The sequence below is a fragment of the Taudactylus pleione genome, unplaced genomic scaffold, assembly GCF_031769625.1.
Source record: "Taudactylus pleione unplaced genomic scaffold, aTauple2 ptg000073l, whole genome shotgun sequence".
NCBI lineage: Eukaryota > Metazoa > Chordata > Amphibia > Anura > Myobatrachidae > Taudactylus > Taudactylus pleione.
Window position 1 is genome coordinate 7,264,722 of NW_028284475.1, and position 12,900 is coordinate 7,277,621.

The 12,900-nt window shown below is 46.5% G+C and overlaps 1 protein-coding gene across 1 annotated transcript in view; it reads left to right on the forward strand.

Moving 5' to 3' along the window:
• HORMAD1 (HORMA domain containing 1) overlaps positions 1–12,900 on the forward strand; it is a 50,461-nt gene that overhangs the window by 8,523 nt on the left and 29,038 nt on the right. Inside the window, exons 4-9 of the mRNA XM_088467734.1 lie at positions 1,854–1,917; positions 5,840–5,876; positions 7,229–7,249; positions 9,754–9,780; positions 9,932–9,999; positions 12,115–12,260. Of these exons, the coding sequence (XP_088323860.1) occupies positions 1,854–1,917; positions 5,840–5,876; positions 7,229–7,249; positions 9,754–9,780; positions 9,932–9,999; positions 12,115–12,260 (363 nt within the window). The remainder of the gene's footprint in view (positions 1–1,853; positions 1,918–5,839; positions 5,877–7,228; positions 7,250–9,753; positions 9,781–9,931; positions 10,000–12,114; positions 12,261–12,900) is intronic.

The following is a 12,900-nucleotide window of genomic DNA, read 5'->3' on the forward strand; positions in this document are numbered from 1 at the left end:
ATTTGGGATGCACTGCAGGTAGTAATTGGAGAGACCGTGTGGTGCATTGCAGCAGGCAGAGAACCGCACCTGCTGGTGTTTTCTCTCTTTCTGCCGGGGAGAGGACGTGTTCAGAGCAAGCGGCCACTGGCAGTGGTCCTGCATGGAAGAACATGGTGCAGAACCTCTGGGGCTCAGTGGCAGGTCAGGTAGGGATTGGATAGTCTAACAACCTCAGAGTAGGGACACTGATTCTGAGGGACATCCATGTCTTTATTGGCCCCTAAAGTCATGAGCTTATACCCAGCAGCCATTCCCTCCACGGTAGAAAGCCTGCCTAATTCACAGTCTCGCTCTGCTTCTCAGACCTCTTCTCCTATATCTCCTGCAGAGAAGTATCTGAGTGTAAGTTTTATGTCTGAGGGCCTGATTCAGCAAAGGATCGCCAATGTGATCACGGCTGAAATCGTGGACGCAGCTCTGCAGTGAAAGTATGCTAATATGTGCACTCGCTAACCACTGTCACGGACAACATACAGACACCCTCTTCCCCTCTCGCACATCCGTAATAACTTGCACGTGCAGTCCAGCCAAAACATTGGTAACATCGAAGTACATCGGAGTCACTCGCACATTTACAGATGGTCAGACCTCACTTAAAAATGGCTAACTTTCCTGCACGCAGTGAGCACTCAAGCTGTATATGCCGTCGTAGCTGCTAATTTGTACACACCCCTGTAACGGCGGTCAAACGCACTGTCACGCCTGCGTCTCTCCGACCACCCCCCCCCCCGTCACCACCCCTAAACGCTCACTTCCTGTCAATCACTCTGCGATTGCTCTACGTGGTCGACGTGATCGCAGTGCAATCGCAATTAGGCACAGCTGTATGCAATAATCGGCCATCTGCGTATGCGATCGCATCAGCGATCCTTGCTGAATCAGGCACTGTGGGCCTGATTCAGACCCGGTCGCAAGCGCTGAGCGCTCGCAACCGGGTCGATGGTGGCCCAGAGCGCATGCGCACGACGGAGCTGGCTCCGTTGTGCGCATGCGCGAGACCCTGATGGTGACAGGCAATCTGTCGCTCCTGGTCTCACACCAAAGGGGCCATGCTGTCGATGTTGAGTGACAGCACGCCCCCTTTGGTGGGCGGGCCGGGGGGGGTGGCTGCCTAAACGGAGGCGTTCCCATGAGAATGCCTACCGTTTGGGGCCGGCCCCACTGACATCACAAGTGATGTCAGTGGAGAGATTCCGGCTCTGTTAGAGCCGAAATCTCTCTGGGGCTTGCGGCAACGAGACCCTACCACAAGTGTCTCGTCGCAAGCCCGATGGTCGCGATGCTCTTGACCATCGCGACCATCATCGTGGCCGCTCGCTATAGCTGTGGGTGGTCACCCACAGCTATGCGAGCGGCCAGGAGGCCGTTCTAAGAAAAAAAAGACCGGCCCTGATTCAGAGCGAGCGCACTGTCAGAGCATCCGGCTCTGAATCAGGGCCTGTGTTCACACAGTTTATTAAAAGACTTATCGGTCACTGCAACAAAACATGTTGTCCTTCTACCTCATCCCTTTTCCATCATGTCAGTTAATGGGAGAAATCCAGAGCTAAGTCTGGTGCGGGAGGTCTATTGTATATTTTACTTGCTCAAAATGTCAGGCTAAATTGCCTAACAGTGCGTCTGGCCCAGATGACCTTTGTATAGTGTTTGAGGACAATAAGCGGCAATAAGAAATTAAAATTATGGAAATGCATTATTATATTATCAGCAATATATATGTTTTTAAATGTTAAATGCCTCATTCTTATTAAAACAATTGTCACAAGGATATTTTTTCAAATCTGCTGATCTTTTCTTGCTTGTGTTACTAGACATATGTGTGAAAATCCTCAGGGAAGATAAGAGCTGTCCTGGCTCCACCCAGCTCGTGAAATGGTGAGAGATGTTATCAGCGTCAGCTACTATTGTACCCAGCTACATTTACCAGTCAGGAACTGACCAGTGCTTGCCTCAATAGGTCAGCTTTGTCCATGGATATACTTGGTGCTTCTTAGTTTGATATGTTTGTTGGATAATTTTGCTCTCAAACAAATTACTCATCAAGTCGAAGAGGGTGCACGGCATTATCATTCATTGTCACTACAGCTTCATCTACTCAGGAATAACCATATTAATTGGTCTTCGAATCCTGCTATATTTATTAGAGTCTACCACATGGACTTTTTCGTACAAGGTTCATTATTGTGAGGTGAGCACGAGAAAACAACTATGACTGAACTATAAGCATGCCCATGAGTGTATATAGGTGCAAGGAGAGCATTGGGGCAATTTTATTACCCTTCCCAATCCCTGACTCTACTACCATTTCTTCAGTGCAGGGTGTTATTGTCTGAGGTCACTCTTTCAACTGAGGACACTTCCATGTTTCTTGGTTCTAAGGACCTGATTCAGAGCCGCTCGCTCTGACAGCGCGCTCGCTCTGAATCAGGGCCGGTCTTTTTTTTTTTTAGAACGTCCTCCTGGCCGCTCACATAGCTGTGGGTGACCACCCACAGCTATAGCGAGCGGCCATGATGGTTGCGATGGTCAAGACCATCGCGACCATCGGGCTTGCGACAAGACCCTTGTGGTAGGGTCTCGTGGCCGCAAGCCCCAGAGAGATTTCGGCTCTCACAGAGCCGAGAGCACTCCCACTGACATCACTTGTGATGTCAGTGGGGCCGGCCCCAAACGGTAGGCGTTCTCATGGGAACGCCTCCGTTTGGGCAGCCACCCCCCCCGGCAAGCCCACCAAAGGGGGCGAGCTGTCCCTCATCATCGACAGCTTGCCCCCTTTGTTGCGAGACCCGGAGTGACGGAGTGCCCGTCGCTATCCGGGTCTCGCGCATGCGCACGACGGAGCCGGCTCCGTCGTGTGCATGCGCTCTGGGCCACCATCGACCCGGTTGCGAGCGCTCGGCGCTTGCGACCGGGTCTGAATCAGGCCCTAAGTACCCTCCTCACATGCTCTGCACTGCTTTCTGTACTGCAGTGGTATAAGCCCTACTCCCCAGTGACTTCATTGTACACCCGCGCAATGATGTAATCATTGTACTGCCTCCTCCCTCTGTCCTCAGTAACAGTTACTACCTGTGGGAGGGCAGTGGCTTGAAATTTATTCAACCACCTAACAAAAAAGTGAATGTTTTTATTGCGAACCTTGTAGGCTTTTAAAGTACATTTTCGAATTCATCATTCAGAATAATTTGCAGTTTCTTTGTATTTTTAATTAAAACGGAAAAATGCTGCCTGAGTAAGTATTCAACCACTGTGCTGTGGAAGCTCCAAGTTTACACAAAGTAAAGGTATTGCCCTATTCCCCCTATTTGAATGGCTGCAGCGCTGTGATGGTTACTTTTAAGATGCATATATGATTACAGTCTACAGATTTACAATAAGTTTTATTCATTCAAGCTTAATGATCCTTGCAGTGAAGGAGTCAGTGTTGACATAAGGAACACACAATTTCAATAGATAGCTAGTCCCTCTCCCAAGCCGAGAACAGCTCATCATAGTAACTCCCATAGAACTGGAAAGGCCCGTGCCAGATGTATTCTTCCTCAAACACGCCTGTAAGTCTCAGTGGCAAACGCAGGATTTCTAGAGGGGGGTTTCCAAATGCTTGATTCTAGAGTGAGTGTGGCCAGTCCATGAAGAGGGTAGAATTAGCACTTAACTAGCTTTAATATGCGTTATACAAAGTATATTATGAGGGGTATTCAATATGAAACGTTAACCTCGCCGTCAAAGTTTTCACCGCATATCGGAGCTTTTGCCGGCGAAAAAGTATTGCGCGCGCCCTCGCTTATACCCGTATTCAATATGAAATCGGCGAAAACGGCACCTGGCGAAAGTGAAATCAGCTAAAACTTTGCTGATTTTTGGGGAAATCACCCCAACACCCCCAAAAAGATGCTGTGACATGGGGGATCACTCTGGATACCCCCGATTAGCCCTGCTGAAGGTTTTTGGGGTCTTTAAACGGGCTCGATAGCTGCTATTTTGGGGATTTGGGAAGGTGGTGAAGAACAGTATTTAGTGTTTTTTGCAGAAAATAACTAGTCCCAGCAAATTTGGGGTACTTGAAAATGGGGGAGAGCATATTTAAAAGTTGGTAAAGTGGAGTTTTAAAAAACCGTGAAAAATCCACCTGCCGCAAACACCTGCAATGAAAAAAACACCGGGGGCATACTTGGGAACACCCCTAGATTGTAGTTCGCTAGTTTTTAACTTTGTACCCCCCAATTTTTTTTTTCGCCCCCAAAATGAAAGTGCTTTTTTGGGGGTCTTCTGAGGTATTTTTTACACAGTTTACCTTTGGGGGACTGTCTGAAGGTTGCAGGGTGGTTTCCGAAATGTTGCACCCCAAAACCCCAATTCTGCACTTTTTTTCGCCACCCATTCCTTGGTGATACTTTTTCGCAGGGTCGAATGCAATATACTTTTCGCACCGGCGAAAAGTTTCCAAATTGAATACGGTGTAAAAGTAAAAGCGGGGGAAATGACGTCATCCGAGCGAAAACATCGCTGAAACAGCGTTTTCACTCCATATTGAATACCCCTATATGTGTCATAATTCCAGCATATAGAGGACCAGTGATCACAGTTATACCCCTTTTACACCGGAGCTAAAACCCGGTTTTTTGAAGGGTTAACCCGGGCAGCTCCCTGGTGTAAAAGGGGAGAGAGTTGGATCGCCGGGTCGAGTGACCCGGCAATCCAACCCAGGTAACTAGCAGGGTGTAACACGGGCGTAGACCGTGAAACCCTGCTGTGAGAACAGCGCACTCCGTGTCACGATGAACTGGAGTGCGCTGCTAGCCGGCCGATTGGTCCAGCTTCAGTGGCGCTTGGAGATGACGTCATCTCCAAGCGACCACTTTCACTCCGCAAAAGCCGGGTCTATGCAGACCCGACTGCGGTGTGAGCGGCGCTGACTCGGGAATATCCCGAGTCGGCGCCGGCAAAATTCCGGGTCTGATCCGGATAGGAACTTTGTTCCAACTCCGGGTCAGACCCGGAATTTAGGTGGAAAAGGGGTATAAGCCATTAGTTGCTGCAGTAGGGCCATCCTGTCTGAGCTGAATGTTTTTATTTTAGATGTCTCACCATTCCAGAGCATTAGAGCAAGTCCGGGAGTCTAGGGGAGCAGCAGCAGCAGAACCTAGCACTGCCCTGGACATATATTTACATATTGGGCTCTATAGCAGTGCACCCCTAACAGCATGTTTTCCAGATCTCCTAGTTGGTGCACAGGTTATTTATTACGGACTGTTACATGTTAAAAGATCCACAGGTGGCGCTAATTATCTAATTTGTGATACTGTGAAGAATATGCAGCACTAATAAAATTCTATAACATTACTATTTCTATTGTGGTGGAGTGGGCTGGGGAGGGGGGTTTCCAGGTAGACGGAAACCCCCCCTGCGTTTGCCTATGAGTCTGGTGTAAGTGTGCAAAGCTTGGAGCGAGCCTGCTGCACATCACGGTGCCAAGTCTCTTACATTAGTATGTGGGATTAAAACTGAAATAATTGTGGGATAGTATAAATTCAATACAGTTGAACTTCTGCTGCCATGTGATAATTTGCTTGGTGACAAGAATGTCTTTTGGCTATAATCCTATCGAATGAGGAACTTTTAATGTATCTTTCAATGTAGGTGTTAAAAATGTATAAAGTATCCTGAATATGTGATTTGGGGAATGTGAGTTTGTAAAAATAAAATCCAAATTAATAGTGTTATTTCTTAGTTGATCATGTACATTAGAAGGAAACAGTAGTTAATTACCTAATAGGAAGTAACATCTATCTTGCAGGATGTTAGGTTGCTATGATGCATTACAGAAAAAATATGTAAGTATCTCAGTGTGTGCTTTCATTGAAATATAATCGCACTCGCTTACCAACATTGTATTACGGTTCAGTATTGCACTGAACTACAACAACCAGTCAGCCTTTTAACGATTCCATGAGGGACACTGGACGCCCTCCCAGCTCTTTGTTTGTTTATCTGTTTGTTTGGTGGTTGTGTTGTTCCACCATCCTTTGGGTGTTTTACTAGGCGGTGTTCTATATTTTTCACTGAGTTGCTGTACAGCCGGGTATCGGTATAGAGGGGGAAGAGCCTAGTTTAGGGTTTTTTTTAATATTAAGTGCCAGGCTCCTAGCACCACGTCTGTACCCCAGTGTCCCCCCTGGAATCAGTGAAAAGGATTTGACAGTAAGTAACACAAAATGCCAATATTTGTCTTGATATGCTATAAAATGTGTATTCATGACTAGTAAAAGATGGTGATTAGTAACGTAACAGACGTCTGTGACAGCTGAAGCTTAGGTCAGGATATCGGGAAAGGGGGTTAATATACAAACAATGAATACGCCCTAATATGGTTATGAAATCTATAACAGCAAAATTAGTTTATGAGGAATGGGCTCATACACATAGGCATAGGAAAACAGTGCCCATGTATTCAGAACCTTGTATTCAGTCCTTGCTTATAACAGCTGCAATATATAGGCAGTGTTGAAGTTAGCAAGTGTGCGGTTCCAGTCCATTCACTCACATAATGTCATTAGGCTGGCGTTATTATTATAGAGCCTTTGGGCCTGATTCTGAGTTGCACCTTGCTGCGACCGCTTTAGCGTTTGTTTGTTTTTCATATTCACGTCTGCAACTATATACTAATACTAGTATTAGCCCTATCCCTGATGTACAGCCGTGAGTCTGACTGTGCAAGGACTGAGATGCCCACTTTGTGCATGTATAGACGCTGTAATACCACTTGCTGCATCATTGGATGCTCCGTCTGAGTACATCCTTCAGTGTGAGTGATTAAGCTTTTTGTGAGCTCAACAGGTTCAACGACACGCCCATGACACTCCCCTGACACGCCCACGACACGCCCATAAGATGGACCATTTTGTGCGTATCAATAGCCACCGGCCAGGAATGGCCAGCACATTCCCAATACATTGCCGATACTGTGCGGCTCAATTGCAAATGTCCCATGTGAGTTTTTAGGGATTTATGCACAGTGGCAAATAGTCGCTCAACTCAATGAACATCGGCAATGTGTGCGACTGAGAATCAGACCCTTTATCTGGCTTGTAGAGGAAATGCTGAATGAATCTGGTAAATACAACATGTTTCTTGCTTCAGTGGTCAGTAATATGGTAACACAACCTTCTCCTTGTGTCTTATACAGCTCAGAATGGTGGTACTAGCAGTAAGTTCATTCATTGTCTTTACAGCCTTTATGGCATGTTTTCAGTCTGCTAATATATTCTGTTAATTGTAGACAAGAAATGTGACTCTTTTTTTGAATTTTATTGAGTCACCTGTTGGATAGAGGACAGGATAGAGGAGGTCAGGCCTTATACAGTTAGTGAAAGTTAATGGGACAGTGATGCAACCAGCGTCTGGTGCTCTGAGCATGAAACAGCAGCAAGTGTAATACCCCTTTTACACCGGAGCTAAAACCCGGGTTTTTGAAGGGTTAACCCGGGCAGCTCCCTGGTGTAAAAGGGCAGAGGGTTGGATCGCCGGGTCGAGTGACCCGGCAATCCAACCCAGGTAACTAGCAGGGTTTAACACGGGCGTAGCCCGTGAAACCCTGCTATGAGAACAGCGCACTCCGGGTCACGATGACCTGGAGTGCGCTGCTAGCCGGCCGATTGGTCCGGCTTCAGTGGCGCTTGGAGATGACGTCATCTCCAAGCGTCCACTTTCACTCCGCAAAAGCCGGGTCTATGCAGACCCGACTGCAGTGTGAGCGGCGCTGACTCGGGAATATCTCGAGTCAGCGCCGGCAAAATTCCGGGTCTGATCCGGATAGGAACTTTGTTCCAACTCCGGGTCAGACCCGGAATTTAGGTGGAAAAGGGGTATTACGTAGCTCTGGAATATTCCCAGATTCTATACACTAATACCCCTTTCAGACATCTCGAGAATCCCGGGAAATTGGCCTGCCTCAGCCAAATTCCCGTGTAGCCAAGTCTGTCTGAAAGGTACCTACCCGGGAACACGTTCCCGGGTAGCCGCCCCTGCTATCGACCAGGGTTTTTCCCGGGACTTAAGTCCCGGGAAATTACCCTGCTTCTGTCTGAATGGTGCTACCCGGGAATTTACTACTCCCGGGCAGCACCAAGCAGCTTTTACATGTAGTTGACAGCGCAGAGCGTCCTATAGGACGCTCAGCGCTGCTGCTTTGAGCTGACAGGGCAGAGCGTCCTATAGGACGCTCAGCGCTGCTGCTTTGAGCTGACAGCGCAGAGCGTCCTATAGGACGCTCAGTGCTGCTGCTCACCACCCCCAGCACCGGCCGGCTGTGCCACAGCGGGCCGCCCGCACTCCCGCTGGACCACCAGGGAATTAAAATACATTTTTTAAAAATTATAATAAAAAAAAAAATCTGCATTATGATTGGCCGGCTTCCGGATGCTGAATGATGACATCATCATCATCATCATGAGCCAGAGAGGGGATAGGCTAGGAGGAGCAGACGGCAGAGAAGAGGCAGGTAAGCAGAAAAACCCTGCTCTTGTTTGAAAGGAGTCTACCTGGGAATTTCCTGGGTAGACACTGTAGTGTGAAAGGGGGGGTCTCCACCAAATACCCGGGAATTTGCACAGGAGAAATTCCTGTGTGAGCAAGAAATTTCCTGGATTGTATATCTGAAAGGGGTATAAGGGGTACATTTACTAATTACAATTAGCCATTAAATGTTATATTGATTGTTAGGGGTGCTAAATGAGTGATTAAGGGGGAGATTTAATAAAGGTTGTTGAGAGATAAAAATTGGAGATAAATAGCACCAACCAATCAGCTTCTAACTGTCATTTTTCAAACACAGCCTGTAAAGTGACAGTTAGGAGCTGATTGGTTGGTGCTATTTATCTCCAATTTCATCTCTCAACAAGCTTTATTAAATCTCCACCAAAGCCCCTGAAACACAACATCTAAGTTGATCGTTTTTTAATTGATTCAAATCGACCTTTAGTAAATTTACCCCTTATAGAACATGTATTATTTTTAACCACAGACAACTAAAGGCTCATTGTATGATGTCTGCAATATTATTGTTTACTAGCTGTTGTTGTTCCAAATGTCTCTAATGATGTTGGCGTAAAGAGTGGTTCCTAAACTTTCTTTAATCACGGCGCCCTGAAGTATCAGCATAGTTTACACGTCACCCCTAGGACACAAGTTTCTTATTATGAAATTCTGCAAAAATATTAAATGAACTAAATTGTGCTTATATGTCATCCCTAGGGTCCGTTATGTGGTTATGGACAGGGTTGCAATTCTGTTTGTCCAAATATTTTAAGGTTGGCAGCCAGCAAAAATGTTTTTCCCTATCACATTGACTATAAATAGGTTGATTCCGTAGTGGACCTCCAACCTGTGGCACCCTGCAAGTGCCCTGCAGCACCCCAGGATGCCACGGCACCTAGTTTGGGAACCACCATTGTTATTTTCCGAACTTTAAGGGGTCAGTTTACTAAGATGGGAGTTCTACTTAAGAAGTGATGTTGCCCATAGCAACCAATCAGATTCTACTTCTCATTTATCTAGCACCTTCTAGAAGATAATATCTGGAATCTGATTGGTTGCTATGGGCAACATCACTTCTTAATAGAACTCCCATCTTAGTAAATTTACCCCTAAGTATTTTAATGTTCTATGACTTTTTTTAATCAAAATTAATTTTCTCTTCAAATGTCATTGTAGATATATACAAACATTGAAGATCCACAGGTATGTATCTAAACATGTGCCATGATACTGTATTGCCCTCTAGTGTACACTCTGTCATTTAACTGCAATGGCCAGTTACTAGGTTTATATTTGTCATCATTTGGATTTCATGCTAATTATAAGCATTACATATATATTTCTATCTCTTTAGACTGTTACGGAATGCTATCAGTTTAAATTTAAGTATTCTCCTACTGGACCCATAATGGATTTTAGCAGGTGAGTAGTTCTTTTCTTCTGCCTTATCATTGAATTACTACATGTCTGATTCATGTTTTGAGGTACACTGCACCCTGGAGTGTAGAAGCTCTTTGCTCATCTACTACGTTATCACCATCCTGCAGGGAACTCAGAATTTTAGGGACTCATTTACGAACTGTCGGGTTTTTGACCCGATAATTATAATTCTTATCGCCGCTGTTATCGGCAATAAGAGTTATCAACTTTCGGCATGTATCATTTGACACTACTGCGCATGTTCGATCTGCTGGGAAAATGGGAAAATTTATCTAAAGTGGATGTTCCTTGTCAGATCTGCTGTCAGATCTTGGTGGGTTTTTGTTTTTGTCACCGGCGAGGTGAGGGCAGTAGTGGGAGAGTGTCTAGCAGATGGGAGTAAACGAGGAGGTAGTATATAATTTCTCCTCATGTATGAACTGTGTGTATGGACTAGTATGAATAAAAACCAGACATCACGGGTAGCAGGTGAGTATGGAACCAGGATACTAGATGCTGTTGGGAATCAGGTGAGTATAAGAGCTGTAGAGTATCCTAGATGGAGACGTTCATTAGATTCACTGTGTACTGATAAAAGTGTTACTAGAGTTACTAAAGTAGTACTAGAGATGATGCTGGAATGTGGAGCCGTACCAGCTATACAGGATTAGCTGAGTTGCGGAGAAGAACCAGCTATACAGGATAAGCTGGAATGCGGAGCAGAACCAGCTATACAGAATATGCTGGGATGCGGAGCAGAACCAGCTACACAAGATATGCTGTGATCCGGAGCAGAACCAGCTTTACAGGATGTGCTGGGATGTTGAGCAGAACCAGCTATACGGGATGTGCTGGGATGCAGAGCAGAACCAGCTATATGGGAAATACTGGAATGCGGAGCAGAACCAGCTATTCGGGATGTGCTGGGATGCGGAGCAGAACCAGCTATACAGGATGTGCTGAGATGCAGAGCACAACCAGCATTACAGGATGTGCTGGGATGCAGAAGAGAACCAGCTATTCGGGATGTGCTGGAAAGTGGAGCAGAACCAGCTATACAGAATGTGCTGAGATGCGTAGCAGGACCATCTATACAGGTGTCACCAGACCGAACGAGGTCAGCAGAGGTAAACAATAGGATCAACAGTATAGGCACAGGAGAACCGAGACTCAACCATGTACTAGGGCCGAACCAACAGCCGCAGCAGGGAGCACAGTAACAAGCCGCTTACAGGAGTAGTGACTTGTTGCACTGGCAATTCCTCTCTGGGCCAGACTGGCTTTATAGGCATAGCAACGCACTGATTGGCCCAGGAACTCCCTCTGACTGACCATTGGATTACTGGTAGTTAGCTGATGGTCTCCAACATGGCGGTGCCCTCCATGCAGACACACAGGAACACCAGCCACATGGAACACCCACCAAACTACCCCAGATCCCCGGCCACCGTTACACCAGCCAGTGCTGCCAGCTGTCATGGCCGAGATCTCTGCCACCTCACCCGCCGTCCATTAGGACCCCGCATGCCACGCCACTGCACCACCAACGCCCGGATATGTAACCCCTGCAAACCAGCGCTAAACACCCGCAAAGTCCCACAGCATTTAAGGATAGTATGGATAGAATAATCCGGATTATTCTGTTTATGTACAGCTGATGCCGCTTTACCTTAGGTCAATGAAGACTATGGAAAAGTGGGCAGAGCAAATGTTGGTGGGCTTGCAGTCTGGGGGGGGGGTGTGTGTGTGAACTGGTGATCTTGGGTGGCCGGATTGTAGATCCCCCAGATATATGGGCAGAGGCTGCAAAAATTGTGTTTGGCCGTGGACTGTACAAAACCGGTCTCCTATTGTGGGAATATCTATCTGATACCTTATGGCACGATCTTTATTCCTATTTATTTTTTTTGATCTAGTTCACCAGTTGAGGTTTAAATGTACCATATACAGTGTAACAGAATTAAAATACATATATGTTTCAGACATTGACCTTTACATAAAGGGAACAGTTTTCCCAATGTGATTGCGCAGGTTTAGATTGTGAGCCTACATTACACCTTACACTGTATCAGGATGTACTTGTTCTACGTTGTGACTTATCATACTTTTTAATTGCAGCAATAAAGGCAACTCCATTACCGCCTGCTCAGATGTGAAGAAAGCCAGCGTCATGCTGATCCGTAAGCTGTACGTTCTGATGCAAAACCTGGGCCCCCTTCCAAATGACGTCTGCTTAACCATGAAGCTGTTTTATTATGATGAAGGTACATTCCAGTGACCCTAATGAAATACCAAACTCCCCGCCTGATCAGACTCTCACAGCCTTCAAGTCTTGTGCTGTCTAAAAGCCCATTGGCTTATTAGAACGTGCCCTACATCGACCAATAGAATCTCTTCTCTGAACCTCACTCGCTCCGTTTGCAGTTAGAATATGGGCTTTCTTATGAGCAGGGCCCTTATTGTGTGCTACTGTTTCATGTGTCCCCTGTGCTTCCCTTCTGTCCCCTGTTCTTCCCTACTGTCCCTTGTTCTTCTGTTCTGTCCCCTGTTTTCCCTACTGTCCCCTGTTCTTCCGTTCTGTCCCCTGTTCTTCCGTTCTGTCCCCTGTTTTACCCTACTGCCCCCTGTTCTTTCCTACTGTCCCTTGTTCTTTCCTACTGTCCCTTGTTCTTCCTTTCTGTCCCTTGTTCTTCCATACTGTCCCCTGTTCTTTCCTACTGTCCCTTGTTCTTCCCTTCTGTCCCTTGTTCTTCCATACTGTCCCTTGTTCTTCCCTACTGTCCCCTGTTCTTCCCTACTGCCCCCTGTTCTTCCCTACTGTCCCCTGTACTTCCCTACTGTCCCTTGTTCTCCCCTACTGTCCCTTGTTCTCCCCTACTGTCCCCTGTTCTTCCCTACTGCCCT